The sequence below is a fragment of the Nothobranchius furzeri genome, chromosome 10 (genome assembly GCF_043380555.1).
Source record: "Nothobranchius furzeri strain GRZ-AD chromosome 10, NfurGRZ-RIMD1, whole genome shotgun sequence".
NCBI classification, from domain to species: Eukaryota; Metazoa; Chordata; class Actinopteri; order Cyprinodontiformes; family Nothobranchiidae; genus Nothobranchius; species Nothobranchius furzeri.
The window spans coordinates 53,607,854-53,625,928 of NC_091750.1; the positions used below are offsets into that span (position 1 = coordinate 53,607,854).

At 40.5% G+C, this 18,075-nt stretch overlaps 1 protein-coding gene across 5 annotated transcripts; it reads right to left on the minus strand.

The window, feature by feature from the left end:
* Window positions 1–439: 439 nt before the first annotated feature.
* Window positions 440–17,009, minus strand: esrra (estrogen-related receptor alpha). Of its 5 annotated transcripts, none has more exons than XM_070555337.1 (8): window positions 16,991–17,009; window positions 15,483–15,568; window positions 7,655–8,035; window positions 5,505–5,621; window positions 5,292–5,405; window positions 4,629–4,796; window positions 3,248–3,517; window positions 440–3,091 (listed from the first exon to the last, which is right to left on the minus strand). In XM_070555337.1, the coding sequence occupies exons 3-8, from the start codon at window positions 8,028–8,030 to the stop codon at window positions 2,838–2,840; spliced, it is 1,299 nt and encodes a 432-aa protein (XP_070411438.1). In that variant the 5' UTR covers window positions 8,031–8,035; window positions 15,483–15,568; window positions 16,991–17,009; the 3' UTR covers window positions 440–2,837. The 5 variants fall into 5 exon arrangements, with proteins under 5 accessions (XP_070411438.1, XP_015816710.3, XP_015816709.3 ...); XM_015961224.3 differs by having other exon boundaries at window positions 16,955–17,009; XM_015961223.3 differs by lacking the exon at window positions 16,991–17,009 and adding an exon at window positions 16,762–16,982.
* Between the last annotated feature and the right edge of the window lie 1,066 nt (window positions 17,010–18,075).

Sequence of the window (18,075 nt, forward strand, 5' to 3'; positions counted from 1 at the left end):
AGGGCTTCACAGAAACTTGCGGGATAGATAAAATAAGCTCCAAGTCAAATGATCTGTTGTAAGTTTACAAAAGTCATTTTTTCCCACTGTTGAGTTAAAACTTGTTTGATCTGAGAAAATAGTTATTTTCTGTTCCATTCAGTTTCTTTTACAGACATGGTACTGGACCATTATTCACACAAGTGTGATCTCTAATTGGACTACACCCGTTATGTTTCCCTCAGAAATGTCTGTCTTTTTTACTTCCAACTTTTCAGATTTCAGTTTCTTTTATAAAATAGCAGTTACATTTTAGTAACTATGGAACTTTTTAGCTTCTTGACACAAACTAAACATTTTACACATTTGTTTCAAATTCAAAGCAACGTCCAGAGGTGATATGTGGTCATGACCGTATTCAAATGTAAAAATACAACACAAACACATAAATGTACACGTATTGATGAGCCCACTGACATGTGGCGGTGTGTCCATTTATTACACAGCACAAAGCACCTACAGGATCCACTCCCTGTTCCACCAGACAGCGGAAGATTTCACTTTTTTCACAGTGAATTTAATGTGAACAAGTTTAGACAAGGACATCAAATGGCTTCATCTAAATGAAAAAAAAAGCCTACACAGAAATTTACAGCCAGGATCACACACAAAATAAAGCAACGTCAAAAAAACTCAGTTCGGTAAAAAATAGAATTTAATCATTTAAATACTCTTTCAAAATACAAACATTGATTCAAATTTCTAAATAAGATAACATTAAGTATTTGTAATTATAACGGGAAATGTTAAATGTACACTGTGGCTATACAAAGAGATGCGTGAGGTTTGGTTTTTTGTTGTATTGCTCATTTATATTAATGTGCACATTAATAACAGACCCTACAAATGAGCGAATGGTGACAATGTAAGTGAATAATCCACCGCCTAACCATCGTACCAAACAACATCGTTGTGACTGATTTGCTTAGTCTTCTTTGCCATCGAGAAGAAACGTATAGAGCTCTAATCAGACCTATAATTATGCTTGTGTCGGAGAATAACTTAACTCATGGAAAATAAAAACCCCAAGAAGCAGATTTGAGTCACAATCTGTTGAACAGTACCTTCTCTGTAGTGCTGTCATTTACGCCGTACCTGTGTTTTGTCTTCAAGTTTCACAAATTAAAAAAAAAAACAAATATTCAGGCTGACCTCGAATGAAACGCTGTAGGTTTTTTTCTCCGTGTGGCGGATGCTGCCTCCTGAGGTATTCTCACGGCACCACCAGGGCCAATTAGACCAATCCTTAAACTAACAAGTACCCCACACAAAACAAACCCCTGGTAGAAACAAACAGGCCTGGATGAAAAAGCTTAATTCAAACACACAACAGAGTCACAATGAAAAGAAGGAAGTTTCAAGTCTTCACAAACATCAGCACACTGTAAGCTGCACAATTACTGTGAGGGGGGGATTGGTTTTACATTTGCTGGCTTTGTTATCTTCCGCTAAAAACTGCATGTTTCCTTTTGTTTATACGGAACTGTACAAGGCTAAAAGAGTCATGGCCATCTGACCACTAAATATTTTTATAGATCTGAGTTTTTACATCAGATGTGGACACTGCGTCTTAAGCTTACTGTAATGATCACTTATACTGTGACTATACAAACAAGAAAGGGTAGGACGTTCGAGATGGTACCAGACAAGGTTTCAACATCCAAACGAACAGATGTTGCATAAGTTGCATCTCTTGTAGCCCCGAGCCCATTCCAGGACACAAGTTCAAGTTCAGTAGGTGGAGGAGGGATCTCAAACGGAAACATCCTTTATACAACGTTCGGCACCGCTGCAGCAAAGTCTCGCTGCGTATTGGCCGTTTAGGTTCGTGTCACTCAGTTTAGCCCACACTTGAAACAAGATCGACCTTTTTTTTTAACACACAGCAGCAGAGGTCAAAGTGTGGTTTTAGTGGAGGAGGGGAATATAAAAAAGCAGATGAGGCTTAGAACCGTTTTCTGTAGAGTGTTGTTGCCACAAAAAGCTTTAATATCAAAGAGTTCTTCCCTGATCTCGTTAGTTTTGACTGCGCCGACCACAAACACGCACGCTGGAAGCTAGTGTGTGTGGCCTTAGGATTTACATACAACACTTAAGGAGAGCGTTTTTTATGGACACACTGTCTCCAGGACTACAAACCTATCGCACATGCTTTTATAAAGCATCCTGCACATAAAATCAGTGGTTCCCATGCCAACCAGTTCCACCACGGATACAAGATCCCAGAACTCAACAAAGATTGGCACTTGGGGTCCAGGGTGGAGAACAATTAATACACACATAGTAAGGGACGTCTTCTAGAATTTGCATGTGACGGACAATAACTGAGTCATTATATTGCTTTTAACATATTGCGAGTGATTCCTATGGATCGCCTACAACGGCTCACTAAACTACACTAAATACAAGAACTACATGTGCGATTCAGTTTCACCCCTAACTCAGATATGTTAATATGGCTTTCATGTACCAATAAAGTTTCTAAAGCTACATGATTGCAGTCTGTTTTTGGGTACCTAAACAATGTCCTTAAGTGGTTACGTAACTGTAGGTTGATGTTGTGATGAGTATACCATGAAGCTGGTACATCTTAATGTTAAAAGTCAACTTCCATGTACAAATGTGAAGAAATAAGCTTGTTCTTTTCCTTATTCTCTCTCTTTATCCTGCCTAAAACTGAAAAAAAAATCGTTATTTCCTCATTATTATTTCTGTAATAAAATCTTTCCTTTTTTATAAACCACTCATCCACTCTTGAAAACCCAATCTTCGTTGGCTCCCTCCTTGGTTCTTTTGCTTTACGGAGAGTCCATCATGGCCTCCAGCATCTCCAGAAATAGTTTGTGCATGGGTACACCGCCACGGGTCTTGATGCTGTAGAAGGTGGTAAGGGCTCGGCCGGCAGTCTGTCGGAGGAGAGGCAATGTTAAAAGAAGGCGTCCCGGACGTTGGGGGTCGTCCGGTCGCCGCTGACATTCCAGCTCCAGCAAGGCCTGGTGGAGGAGGTCCCGCAGCCTCTGCACAGCTTCCATGTCCTCGATGTAAACAGAGTCTGACAAAGCAGCAGAAAAACACGATTAGATGGAAATCATCCTCTGAGATAGGAGGAAAAAAGTTCAAACTATTCTATTAAAACGTGATGATTTATGCTGGTTTTTATCAGAGTAGAGTAACGGATTCTATTCCACTACAGCAGCGGTTTATGTACCTGAGTTTGTAAGTGTGATGGCTTTTATCATGACAAATTCTTCCCGGTCCACATTTAGAGCTCGAAAACGACGTGCTAGTTGGCTAATTGCTGCGTTTAGCTCCGTCAGTCCAGCGGCGCGAGACATCTCCTCATCCAGGACAAAATCCTCAGCAAACACAACCTCATCCTCACAGCCAAGAGAGCGGTACGCTACACCCAGCACTAGCACCTCCAGCCACACCGACTGCAGCACCGACATCTGATCTGCTAGAGACAGCGACAGGAAGCCTGCAGGAGACAGACAAAGGATGAAGCAGGTTCACGTTTCACACAACTTCTACCTGCAGAGGGTCTGCTGATGATTACCGGCTTCAACTAATTACCGTATTTTTCGGACTATAAATCACACTTTTTTTCATAGTCTGGCTGGTCCTGCGACTTATATACCAAAGTAACTTACATACCAAATTATGTATACCACGCTGCTGTGTGCCGGCTCTGGACCAGGAATGAGCTCCTCTGCCCCGCTGGGAGGGTTTCAAACACCGCCATCCTCTGCTGGAGACCGTGGTGCGCTGCTGCGCCATGATTGTTTATTCTGTTATTGTTACCGGTACTTGTCTTGCAATGTGAAATGCTTGGTCTCAGATATTTTAAGAAAAATAATAAAATTTCCCCCAAAATGTGACTTATAGTCCTGTGCCACTTATATATGTTTTTCTTCTTCATTATACATTTTATGGCTGGTGCGGCTTATACTCCGGAAAATACGGTATGCATTTTTTGTTTTAAATCATACAAAAACTGTTAAATGATGCTACTTATTTATATGTATACATTAATATTAGTCATCTATACAGTTTGCAATCTATGTCCACAAGAGGCTGAAGAGTGCGTGATTCTCTGAACGATCAGCACAGAGGAAGACTGAGTGCCGGAAGGATGGGATATTTGCATTATTTGGTTCCTTTAAAATCAGGTGCAGAACATATACAAAGCAGAGAAAATTTGCAAACAAGCAGGGATGTTTTGATTGTGTCAGTAAACATCAAAATGTTCCAGTGATCCATTTGAATTGTTAGCTTGGCAAGCCATCCTATATATGTAAATATATACTCTGGCCACGACCCAGAGACAGAACTCAGCCGAGGGGCGGAGTCTACGGTTGTCTTTCAAACTGTCTCTGCACACAATCATACAGCGCTAGGACCAACCAGAGGAGCAAACAACGTCAGGCATTCATCGCTATTTTTGCACATTTCCATGAAATTGAGATTAGGAACTTTGAGAACACGAGTCTGGAGAGGTTTCAGGATTAGAATATCGTGGGTCCAAAGTTCATTGATTCCTATTAGAGACATTTGGCAGGTTAAGTCTCTCTTAATGCAAACAAACCTACCAGGAATGTGTTTGGCCCAGCCGATGATCACAACCAGCTCACGGTCGGCGAGGTCACAAAGGGTGGTGAGCGTACGCTGGGCCGTGTCAGGCTGCAGAGGGTCCGGCATGGCAAACAACTTTTCTGGCTCCGCCACTAGAAGATGGGACACGATGATGTTGATGGAACCTGCATTTAGAAAAAACTATTGAAGTAACATTTCCTGAAAATTAACTCTTTACCAAAGCAAATATTTCTCTGATAAAACAGCAAATGTGAATTATTTTCATTTCCAATAAATGTTTTACACCAGTAGAGGACATGTCCTCTAAAATAACTGACGTGTTAATAACAAAGTGTTGTTGGTATATCTGAGATGATGACAAAGTGAACTGTGGATTTGTTTTTACTATTCCATTCCTCAACTTTACTGAACAGCTCTACTAAACTAGAAGGACAATACACCTTTACTGGCAGTAGGGGGCGCTGTCTTCTACACATCAATTCTGTCATTTTTAATAAAAACTGCTAGATGAAAGTTTAAGATTGTTGGTATTTTACACAAAACAGGCATGCTATAAATACAAGCGTAATTCTATTCCCATATACAAACAAAACAGGATGGAGGTTGGTGTGTTGCCTGTGGCACAAAAAAAGACTAAATATAAAACTAGTAAAATTCACCTTTTTCATTCTCTTTAATCAGCTGTAGAGGAGCACTCTGGTACGTTGCATTCTCCACTTCAGGGCGCCTTTTGTACTTCTGTCTTCCTCCTCTGACTCTGTCAAGACGAACTCCTGCATCAGAAAAGACCAATCAGCTGGTAAATCAGCATATGATATAAATATGTATAAATAAATATTTTTTATTGTAGGGTGGTAGATATTAGGACTTGCCTTCTTTCAACATGCCGACTTTTAGGCACTTGGTGAAGCGGCATGCTTGGCAGGCCTTTCTACGCCTTTTGGTGATCTCACACTCGTTTGATGCTGGGCAGCTGTATTCAATGTTACCTTGGCGACAGAACAGGTATTGTTAGTTTACAGTAAATAACATGACTGGGGAATGGAAATAAACAAAAGCATTTGGCATGAAGAAAAACCACCCCTGACTTTATGAAATGGCTGATCTTATTGTGCCATCAAAAGCTACCCCTCAGTTTTCCACCGTTACCCATCCTCACACAGTTTACACACAATAGCTGCGTTTTCATGTGCCTAATTTCCTCAATCCGATTGAAATCTTGGTTGATCGGAATTTCCGAATCTCTGTTCACATGGACACGAACTTAAATGATCCGATCATGCCGTGCGTACATATGCACCAAGCATTTAATCCGATTAAATAGGTTGAGCATGCGCAGAGTTGCCTTTCACGAAAGAAAAATTGTAAACAAACGCCATGAAACGAAAAGAAAAATGTAAAAACAGAAATAACTATTCTTCCTGCTTTCCTGATCCATTTATTCAATTTAATATTTTTATTTAGCTCATAGAAGTTACGTTTTCTTCAGTGAATAACTGCAGATATATGCTTTGCTGCATTTTATTGTTGATTAAAATAAGGGAGGGTTATGTCTGCCTCTTGATCAGCTGGTCCGCAGGTCTGAATTGACAGCTGTTGCGCTGCGCTGCGGCACAGAGCGGGGGTGGGGGGTGGGGGGGTGGGGTGGGGGGGGGGGGTTAGCCTCATGTTTTATTACTGAGCTCTGTTGTGGCTTATTATTAATAACATGTGACGATCAGCTGAAACTGTTGAGAAAAATCTGTTCAAACAAAATAACAGAAGATGTTCAGAAAGTTTAGAAGCCTGTGTTCATCATTAACGAACCGCATCTCAGGTCATCTGCGTTTACGTGCTTTTAACGAACACGGACTTTACTGTCGTCCAGAGTATTTAACCGAGGACGTTTTCCTACCCAACATCAGCCTCCAATCAGGTCTGTAAAACCCGTATTATCCTGTGTTCTTTACAAGCGTGTCTCCATCACCTGCTGCAGAAGCTGCTGCGTTCAAAGCTGACAGAAACGGGGATCCGTGCGCTGCAACCCCCACGATAAACCTGCGTATTTCCAGTAAAGATTTGAACATCTTTGTCGAATGATTTGTGCAATAATCAGATTTTTATTTTACTTCCACAAAATGCAAGTTCTGAATTAAATATTACTGAAACGGGACGGCTTGTTGTCGGATTTAAAAGCCGCCGCTTGTTAATTACACCGTCATTTTTGAAGTCAGGCAGTCCAAATGACAGCGGAGAGGCCCGCTGGCTGTTGCACACATGCGCAGTGGGCATTGTTTTACCCCAACAATCCGAATGGCTGTGCACATGCACGTCAATCGGAATGAAGAACGGAATAAACCACCTCTCTCAATCGGATTGAAATTTCAATCCGATCGGGCCGAATCGGATCAGAATATTCTGATTGACATGTTTACATGCAGAATTTTCAATCTGAATGGGCATTCAATCCGATTAAATATGCGCATGTAAACGTGGCTAATGTCTGTTCACTTCCTGTTGTGATGGGATGTTGTGATCGTTTGCATTTCTGATTAATCATGTGCTGATGAAACTCACTAAGATGTTCTACCAAATCCCAAAGGTTTAACGAAGGTTCTGCCACAAACGTTGTGCTTACAGTTAAATGTGTCCTTCAATCGCAGCGGACCTCTTCTCATCAGCTCATCACGCATTTAAAGTGTAAAAATACACATGCTTGTTAGAGAATTACAGATTTTATGAACATTTTTGCAATTTAAGAACAAGCTCCTTAACTTGTATTGGCTGACCCGTGGTGCCATGGCGATGACTGCTGCTAACCGTCATCCAAAACGATGACATAAACAATGTACTTTGTGACACCACAATCTATTTTATCATATCACAAAGCCCACTTTTATTTTATCTCCTATAGATTCACTTTTAGGTCGTACCATCCTTCATAGCATCATAGTAAACATCCAGAACTGTAATGTTAATAAAGGGCACAGAGGCAACTGTCCTTTTACCAAATGTTATGCCAAATAAAACAACCACAACACACCTTGAATGGTTCTCTTAAAGAATGCTTTGCAGGCTTCACAAGACGCCACGCCGTAATGATAGCCTGAAGCCACGTCTCCACACACCAGACACAGCCTCTTGGGCAGCGTGCTCAGGGCGTATTTGCAACGGCCCGCTCCATTACCAGTGGAGCCCTCCTCAGCCCCATCGCCGCCCTCCTCTTTAAAATGACACCGCAGAGCCGGAGTGTAGAGTGGCGGTGAGTAACGCTTGGTGTCTCCTCTGGTTCCTCCACCTCCACTCTGAGAGGAGTCTGAAGAGGCCCCGCCAGGACTGGTCCGACCTCCCCCACCTCCCTCTGGACTGCTCGGTTCTGCCTTTATGTAGACATCTGGCCGACGATCCCGGGAAGACATGATGTCTGATGTGCAAAAACACACAGAAAGATCAAAGTAAACACTGTTATAGAGCATTTAGATCTTGGCAGTGTCCAGATGTTTTAAGACCAGTGACGTCACAGCGCCGCGACGAAGACTGTCCAAATTCAAAGAGTGCTCAGAATGCGGTTTTGAAATTCGTTCATCTTTTTCCCGAATTTGAGAACAGGTGTGGTCTCCTCACCTCTATAGATCCTGAGATGCACTGCGGTGCAGGTGTCGTGAGAAATTCTGTTCCCCCATGTTGGGAGGTCGCACTTCAGGCCATCTTCACACCATTTGTGATCGACTTTTAAAAATTATGTAATGTAATAATGTCCTGCTGGTGATGTTTTTTCATTTATACTTCCTCATAAAAACAATTAAAAAGTACAGTAAAATCATTGTTGTTCACTCTTTTCCTGCAAGTTTATTCATCATTTTAGAAAGTTATGTAAAAGGATGCAATCTCACTGAGTTTTACCATCTTTTATTTGAGGTTGTTTAGTCCTCTCATAATAGCCGTTAAGTCATGTGAATTTGGAAATAGTTGTTCTTTATTTGCCTAAGTTATTATGGGAAACATAATATTTTAGGGGAACAGAATTTCTCAGAACACCGGCGGTACATCTGCTGTAGCTCTTCAAACAGTAACAAAACAAGGAAAGGTTTAAAACATGTGCGAGCTCCATTTCTGCAGCTTCTTCTAAGTGCGGTAGCAGTTGCTAGGTGACAGAGGAGGACATCCGCCGTAGCAGGGACGAGACTATTATTTAAGGCTAGACTGTCCAAATTCACAGCTGTTAACATCCGGTCTAAATGGTCACGAAAGAAGACGTTCTCCTGAGACCAACGAGGACAGGTACTCATTAGCATGCAACACCTGAACTTGGACACAGCCCATGTATGTTTATGCTCTCTACCAGTTACACTTACAAACAAATGGTGAATTATCTTGGGACCATCTAGCAAATAATGTAATCTAGAAAAAGGGGCGCAGTTTCAAAATACTTCACGAAGCAAGTGATCCCATACATTATTAAGAATCTAGTGCTATCTCATTTAGATTACCGTGGAACTGTTTGGTCAAATACTTCATTTAAAAATGTTAAGAAAATAAAATTGGTGCAGACCAAAACTGCACACGTGGTTCTAAAATGTGCTTTAAGGACAAATGTCAGTGAGATACCAAAATAAACAAAGAAAAAATTACAAGCTGAACTTTTCAGATAAAGCCTCATTTTAGTTAACCATTCTCCTAAACAGATAATCTGCGATTTTGGTGTAAATGTTCATGTCAGAGCAGCATCTTCTATTGTAAGTAGGGCATCAAAAGTTAATCATTTCTGCCAACCTGTCCATAAAGAGTTCAAAACTCTCGATTGATCAGAAAGACAAAAAAAGGATGATTGGTTGTGCTGCCTCTTTGTGGGCTACAAAACCTTGAGCATAAGTCTTTATAAATCAGTCATTAATGTATGCACTGATGCAGGCGAGATGTGCTGATTTGATCCAAAGGAATCAGGTGGTAAAAAAACAAAAGAAAACAATATAAATTCAAGCGCTTTATCTTAAATGCCGTCTTAATCCAATAAAAACCTCACAGCCTGGCTTTTCCTAAAGGACTTAAAGAAACAAGATCAGTCGCCGTTCTTTGCTAGAGTTCCATTCTGTGGACGGCACTTGGATTTTGCTTAGTCAGCAGCATGTCCCAAAAAAGCCCACTTATTTAACAAACTGTTTTTCAGCACTGTTTTGTCCTCAGTGACACATTTCAGGCCAACTATCCAGGGCTGTTTAGCTTTCAAATAAAACTATACAGTTGTGGTTCGTCCCCTCTGTGTCGAGCCTTTGTCTGTCGTATTTCTCGTCATTAAAACAGCCAAGGTGACTGGATGAAGGTCACCGTGCTCACAGACGGCAGCCACTCCCCCTTATCCAGAGATATGACTTATGTTCAAGTGAGGCAATAAAGGTGCTGCAGCAAACTACCATTATGGCTGAGGCGCTTCTCAGCATAACAACACAGTTGGACTGGTAAATAGAGGTCAAACTGGTCATCTGTGGTAGTTTGCATAAAAGGTCAACAATCAGTGGTTGAAACCAACATTGTACCCTTATTTTATAAACAAATTCAGTTAAAATTGTGGCTAAATCTATTAAAATGGAAACCAAAACCAAACGTTTCCTTAAGAAAATTCCCTGTTTTAAGTTCTAATCTAGTCAGCTTGTTTTAAGTCTTGTATCATTTTGATTTGTGTTTTAAAATGTGACGCAGCTTCCTGTAACTTAGTTCTGAAGTCACATGCAATCATCCTTAATCACACTTTACATTCGTTACAAACAAAGCAATTACTCTGAAAGCAGTCAGATCCCCCGATACATAATGCACTTGTATTAAAACGTGCATCTGCTTTTCTGTTGTGACAAAGTAAACAGAAAAGCAGGCAAATGTTTGTGAGAACAGCGCGATCATAACGTTGTCGAGATGAATAATTAAGTCTACAATTTCTTTAATGTCAACTAGAGAATGTCTAAAATATCTAACAAAAACAGGATTTTCAGAATAGTTTTGGCTTGGTAGATGACCAGAGAGATGAGCTGAGTCTGTGGGCCGTCTGCCTCCAGGGTTCAGAATAACAGCCTCACTTGAACAACTGTACACTTCTTCCCACTTCATAGATGTGAGCATGAGGAAGACAGGACGAGATTTGTGCAGCCTAAAAACTCACAGTCAGGTTAAGGCCTCAACGTGTACATACACTGACAAACCACTTCCAATAATAGCTTCTTTTTCATTATTGCTCTTCATCTTTTCTGGTAATCAAGTAGCTAGTAGTAGTGTTCAGATGTCTTATTTATGGTATTTTAACCAACTCTGGCCTCCTACACAGCTCTACCTGCTGTTCTTAACACAGCTGACCTGGGTTGCTGCTATTGTGAAATTATCTTACATGATTAATTGATTAAAGGTGTAGGACACTCGTTTTATCAATAAATTAGCAGAGATCTCGAGTAGGAAGGAATGCCTTGCAAGTCATACAAACCAAAAGATTTGGAATCTTTTTTCCTGATATTTTGGACATCTCACCTCGAATTGGATGATAGCAGCGTGACTACCACTGTCTCAGTTTGCCATGTGACATGGATGTTTTATCTCCACAAATAACTCAAACCAGAGAGAATTCTGCCATGAGGTGGAGATGCTAATGCTAATGGTTAGCTTCTGCTAGTCGAGATGTTCTCTGCTGTTCCCTGGACGCTAAAACAACAGTCTTCCACGTCGTGAGTCAAGAAGGGTGAGTCCATAAATGTTAAATGACAGTGTGACATGGATCTGTCAGGCCTGTTCAAATTCTAGTGTCACTGTCTATTTTCTATCAGAAGCTAATGCAGGAGATAGTCTCCTACACCTATTTCCATGTTCAGCCTGCATGAAAAATTCAGAGTGACCGAATATAATCAGGGTCACTCTGAACCCTCTTAAAATATGTTTTTGTTTTTCAGTGTTCCACACCTTTAAGAAATTAAGATGCACAAAAAAAATCAGCTGGTGGCCATTTTTTCAATAAAAATGCCTTAATCAGTAATCAGTCAATCCAGAAATCTATTTTTTCATTCAGGGTTGTTTGAAAACATCATGGTCCAGGAGCAAAAAAGGAAAAAAAATTCAGGTCTGAACTCAGTGTTGCTAAGCTAATTTTAGCATATGTAGAAATTTAGAAAACTTATTTCAATTCTTGCTGATACTGATTTTGGTCGAGTTCAATTTGTTTCTATAGAACAATACTGACCAGAGTATATTTTTCCTCAGTGTAAAATTAACTATAAAATTATGATTCTGAATAAAAAAAAACACATTTGCATGGAAGAACTTTGTTACTAGTGTGAATTTACACTTAGCAATTGTGTTTTTCCAAACTTCAGATTTTTCCAAGTCACAGATTAGTCAATCACTATCTGATGTTGGAGAGCATCATGTTTCCATGTGCAAGTTTTTATTTCCAGAATCAGAATTTTCAAGCAAATGTATGTTTTACTGATAACGACAGCCCTTTGAGATAAATTGCAATCACCCAAAAATGCTATTAACCCTGGTTTCACAGTGGAAGCATCAGCAGCGTGAAACATCAGCGGAAGGGTTTACTCGCACACTTCAAAGCAGTCCATTTCACACCGAGAGAGTCTTGATCGCGGTACGGCTTCCTTGCTGTGCTCTTCGCTAGACTCGCAAGATCACAAGATCCCTCCAGACTTCAATGGTCACGGTTTGTTTATGCAATCCACCATTAAAGCAAAAAGGAATCACGCTTGATATTGCCATTTGATGTCATATATGATGTTGGTCCTCTCCACGGTTTGGATTAAAGCCATGAAAAATACACTGCTGCACTCTGGAACAATACTGGGAATAAATACGCTGCTGGGTCACACGTAAGCTACATATATGCAACCTTTCTCAGTGGCCTAGTGGTGGAGTGTCCGCCCTGAGACTGGGAGATCAGGGGTTCGATTCCTGGTCAGGTCGTACCAAAGACTTTGAAAAAATGGGACCCAATGCCTCCCTGCTTGACACTCAGCATTAAGGGGTTGGATTGGGGGGTTAAACCACCAAATAGTTCCCGAGCGCAGCTGTGTCTGCAGCTCACCGCTCCCCCAGGGGATGGGTCAAATGCGGAGAACAAATTTCGCACACACACCTGTGTGTGTGACAACTAATGGGACTTATATATGAAATTGCATCGCTGCAGTACTTTTATTTTGAAAATTACTGGGGATTTTACACTAAAACCACATGTGATTTCCTGTTTAGCCCTATGTTAACTGCAGAAATTAATGTGTCCAAGAAGCAGTTTGAGCCCAAAATAGAACACAAACCTATCTTTAGCAGCGCGGCGTGCCACTTCTGGGACACGCCTGAAAATTGCCGTGTTGCGGCTAGTTTGAAACACTCCATAGACTATAATGAATTCTATCTGAAGCAGTGACGTTCTGCTGCCGTTCTGCATTGCTGATGCTTTCAGTGTGAAACCAGGGAAACACATAAGTTATAAAAAAAATTAGAAATCGATATCAGCCTTCAAAACCAGTATCATGATTCTATTTAAATTAACGATTTTAAAACATAACATTTCTCAACAAACCAACAAAATCCAGATTAAATTGATTATAATTAAACTTTTTTTATAATTTATACTTCGAAAATTCAGATGAAGCATTATTTGAATGATCTGACTTGGAAATCATTCAATAAGAGTCCAGACTTGAGCTAATGCAGACCCCTCTGCGTTCACAGTCAACGGGCATCTACTGATATTCTATAACCAGATGTGTCCCATTCCACCATGCATTTATATGACATCTTCTCCAAACAAACATACCATTCATATCATAAGGAGACAAAAGGCATGATGAAAATGAAGTCTGAGCTGGCAATTATTAATACCTCAAATTTTGTGCAGAATTGATTAAAATGTATTACTGGGTGAAGTGTAAGTATTCATAGTTATTTAAAAGTAAGTTTGGTGTTATATTTATGGTTATAGGTGATAATTAGGGGGCAGCAGTATTGTCCAGTAATAGGAAGGTTGAAGGTTCAATCCCGGCTCTGGACAGAGAATTCTGCTGTGGTGTCCTTGGGCAAGACATTTAACCCACCTTGCCTGCTGGTGGTGGTCGGAGGGACCGGTGGCCCCTGTGCTCGGCAGCCTTGCCTCTGTCAGTGTGCCCCAGGGCAGCTGTGGCTACATCGTAGCTCATCGCCATCAGTGCGTGGATGTGTGTGTGAATGGATGAATGATACACTGTAGTGTAAAGCGCTTTGGAGACCTTACTCTGAGAGTCGCTATACAAGTGCGGGTCATTTATCATCATTTAATTCAAACCAATAGACTTTCTTTACTTTCTTTCGAGTTTGTCCTCTGGTTATAAGAGCAGTGAGGGGGGATCACAGCAAAATCAGAATGTTTAAAGTTTAGCTTACTTAGTAAAGAGTTTGACAACAAATGGACCTAGACAATGAAACAGTGACGAGTCGCTCGGCCATGTGCACCGCTGGCCGCTTCCACATCTGCTTTGGCAAACAGACGACCCAACGCTGAAAAATGTAACAAAACAAGATGAACGGGTGATAATAGCGACGTGTCAGCGGCTGATTTCACTTCTAAAAACGGGCTAACCGTCTGTTAAAGTAAATGAGGTCAGAAGTTTTATCCAGCTTACCTCTCATATAAAAATGCAAAGCGCTCTGTAACCAAAGGCAGCAGCCTTTAGCTTAGCTTCAACACTAACATTTGTGTGACAGCTGAGGGTTAGCTAACTGTAGCTAACTAAGCTAGTGTTAATCCTGACTAGCCAGCTCTCTTCTCGTCCAGACAGGTATATTTCTGTCACCTTAACCCGGACCAGTCTGCAACTTACCTCACCACCGCGACAACCTCAGCACCTAAACGGAGTTAATTCCGCCTACGGCGGGGAGTCATGGCTCGTGTCCGACAGGAAAACCTGTCTCCAGGCTGCCAGGTTTCTGCTAGCTAGTTAGCGTGCTGAAATGGTCGCGGCGGGGAGTTTTTTTCGACACAACACCGGGCTACAATCGGCTTTCTCTAACAGCTGCTGTGATATGGATTAATCTAACAGAGCTCAACACATTACAGCGGCTTTTAAACTCACTAACCAAATGAATTATTTGCATTTTATTAGCAAAATTCTGACATACTGTTAGGAAAACAATTAAAAGATGTATTTTGTGTGTGTAGATAAAACTAGTAATGGAGTTTATATTCTAATTAAAACAACAAGCTACAAAAACAAAATGATTTGCCATAAGGTGACACTAAAGATGTATATTAGCCTCAAATCAAACATTTTTTATTCTACAATCTCAACATAAAAACAGACAATCCAAAGGATTGCAGGCACCCACATTTAGATAGCAAATTGCTCTTCAGTACCTACAGTTAGCAATTATCTTGTATCTGATTTTTACCATGAGCTACATTTCATTTAAATAAAGCTGCCTCCTCTCCGCCAGCCTGCATACGGTGTCCAAAAACAAGCAGCCTTAAAGCAGTGGTATCATAAGTCTTAGATCCCTTAATTGTTCCTGTCTCCTTTCGGAATTGGCACATTCTCACACTTTATTTTACCTTTTTAGATCACAGACCAACAAGGGCTGTTGTGTCTTGTAAGGCTTAAGATTAAATGATAGTCATGTGCTGCAGGTAATAACAGTGCTATCAATTGCAAAAGAAGCACAAAATAATCTATACCTCATTTAATACCATGTTTTGACTCTACTTTTCAAAAAGAAACCAAAAACAATGCCACTTTAAGATCCATACATAACCCAACAGCCGTGAGTAGTAGTAGTCCGGGGGTCCAAAATCCATGTTGGAGCATATATTTCTAAAATATTTTTACAACATTAAAGGTATGGTGAGAAAAGGTTACCTGTTTTGTGAGTTGAAATGTATGTATCCTTCACTTCTGGTGTTAGTTTGGTGAAGTACTCGTACTATCTTTACTTATCAGGACACCTGCAAAGTAAGCAAATACATTTAACAATCACCACACAGCCACAATAGTGCACTAATGTGTGTATACATACATCAGACTCTTAGCTTTAATTAGTTTTCTGGTTCTCATTGCATACTATTTATAAAAAAAAGTCTTTTCTTTCCAAAAATATCATGTGTCTAGAATCTCCACACTGCTGGGCTACCCTCCCCCTTGAATGCAGCGTGACACACTCCAAAGGTCACAGTCACAGGAATGCTTGAAGGACAGACATAGAGTAAAAAGCCAACACCTTGTGCCTCTCTGGTGTATAAAGAAAACATAAGTAAGTGTGGTTAGGACTGAGTGAATCATTAAAGGGGCATGTTTAGATTTCAAATCACAAGAAGTAAAATCTTCATTTCTAAAGTTAGACAGAGAGGAAAATGTATTATTTCAAAAGTAGAGGCAGGAACAAAATCACAAGAGTTTTTAATTAAAATAATCATGGTGGGCTGTGCTTCTTGAAGTATTAAATGTCTTGAAGCTTGAAGTTAGGGGCAGTGGTGGTGTCACTGCCAATGCATCACAAGCTGCACATTAAAGTCAGTGTGAGGCTTTTAGTGCGGAGCGGCCCAGAGCAGCACCCCGGGGTGACCTTGCCTACTGATCTTGGACCGGTGAAAGGTTAATTGCCAAAGTGGATTATTCCTTTAGATCAGTGATCCCAGTCCTGGTCCAGAAGGAGCAGTGACTTATAAGCTACACAGTTCAGCGTGTCCACGTTGAGAATAAATCTGGATATCAAACCTCAAAGGAAATAGTTAAAGTTGTAGAAATGCACGACTTTTTTCTTTGGAGTGAGGGGCAATCCTTTCAGCTATATCCCTGTTTGCATTCATAATCTGACTTTTCCTCGTTTTTATGAGGAAAGTGTTAATGACTGGAACATTAACACTTAACAGCAGATCTGTGATTACCAAAGAGACAACATGGGAGGAGTTTGAGCTGGACAGGAAGCGTGTGCTGCAGAAATATTACACAATATATGAAACTATTCAGCTGGATGTGCCGCTTAGCCCCAGTAACACGGTCAGGCGAAGTCACTGCACTGTCAAGCGTACCGTGTATGCACAATGATGAGACCACCAAAATGCCCCATAATATGATTAACAGAAGCCTAAACCTGCTGTGTGAGCAACATTTGAAGTGTCTGCTAGAAAACAATACTTACTGGGAGATGTAAAACCATCGGTTTTTTTTTTTTTCTGCCTTAAGTCAGTCAAGTCTGCGGATGAAAGTCCACAGTCGGTTGACCCGGTTTAATGACGCCGCCTGAGCCTCGCAGGGTGTTTAACATCACATTTTAACCGACTGACAGTAGGCTACAGCAAGACGATGACAATAACAGACGACACTGTGCTCACCGGTTGTTCAGTCCCGTTCACTGTCGTTATACATACCCGTTTAGGCTTGTACAAGCGGGCTCTACTTTAACGGTAGCGCGTGAAGACACGAAGAAGAAAAATACTACTTCCGGGAATCACCTTTCAAAATTAAAGCGCGAGCATTGACATTTATCTCTCGGGTTTGTCGAGGTTGAAAAATACTAACGATTCTAACATTAAGTTGCTATTCTCTGAAGTTTAAATATTCCACAATATTCTTAGAGATCGAAAAGTATTTACATATTTAAAGTATCCAACAAAATTGTTTTATTTTTTAATATTTGATTCACAACTTCCGCTGTTGTCCTAGTTTGTTTTGCTAACCTGACTAATTTAAATGACGTACCTAAATCTCGTGCCTTTCCCCTCCCTGCGCTTAAACTTGCGTCGCTGTTCCTCCGTTACGTCCGTCTACACCTCCACCACCGTCATCAGTGAAAGAAGCCTGCACCTAACTCTCAAGACAAAACGCAATAAATCAATTCCCATAGTGTCCATTTAGATTCACAGCTTTAAAAATGGCTTAAAAATGCTGTAGAAGCAAAAATGCTCAAATAAGTTTTATGCAGACATAATAAAGACTATTACACTATACAAGCTGGTGATTCTGTTTAATTGTAATTGTTCTTACTCGGTTGTTTAACTTCAAAATATGTATATTTTGAGTATTTTCTTCACAGTTAAGTAACATAATAGTACATAAGTCTTTCTGTACGCATGGAAAATGTTGTCAGATTGGTCTCATGACACTGATTCAGTTCCCACTGAAGAAGACAGTTAAGGATTCATTGTTTATTTTATTATTAGTGGTGGTGTTTATACATCAGCCGCTCAAAAAATGTGAGTTTCGGTCAAAAACAAGGATAATTGTTTGTGTTTTTCTTCTTAAGATAACAACAATGATTTTTCTGTCCAAGTTTTAGCCGCAGAGACTAGAAATAGGCTGCCCCCCACCCTGCGCGTTCCAAATGCCTTCTAACAGCTGGCAACTGATACAAAAGTTTTCAAGCTGATGTGACGAGTGCTATTTTATTTGCTTTTAATTATTTTCTTAAGAAATACAATTAAAAACAACGCGTGGTCTCTTGAGGAAGTTTATG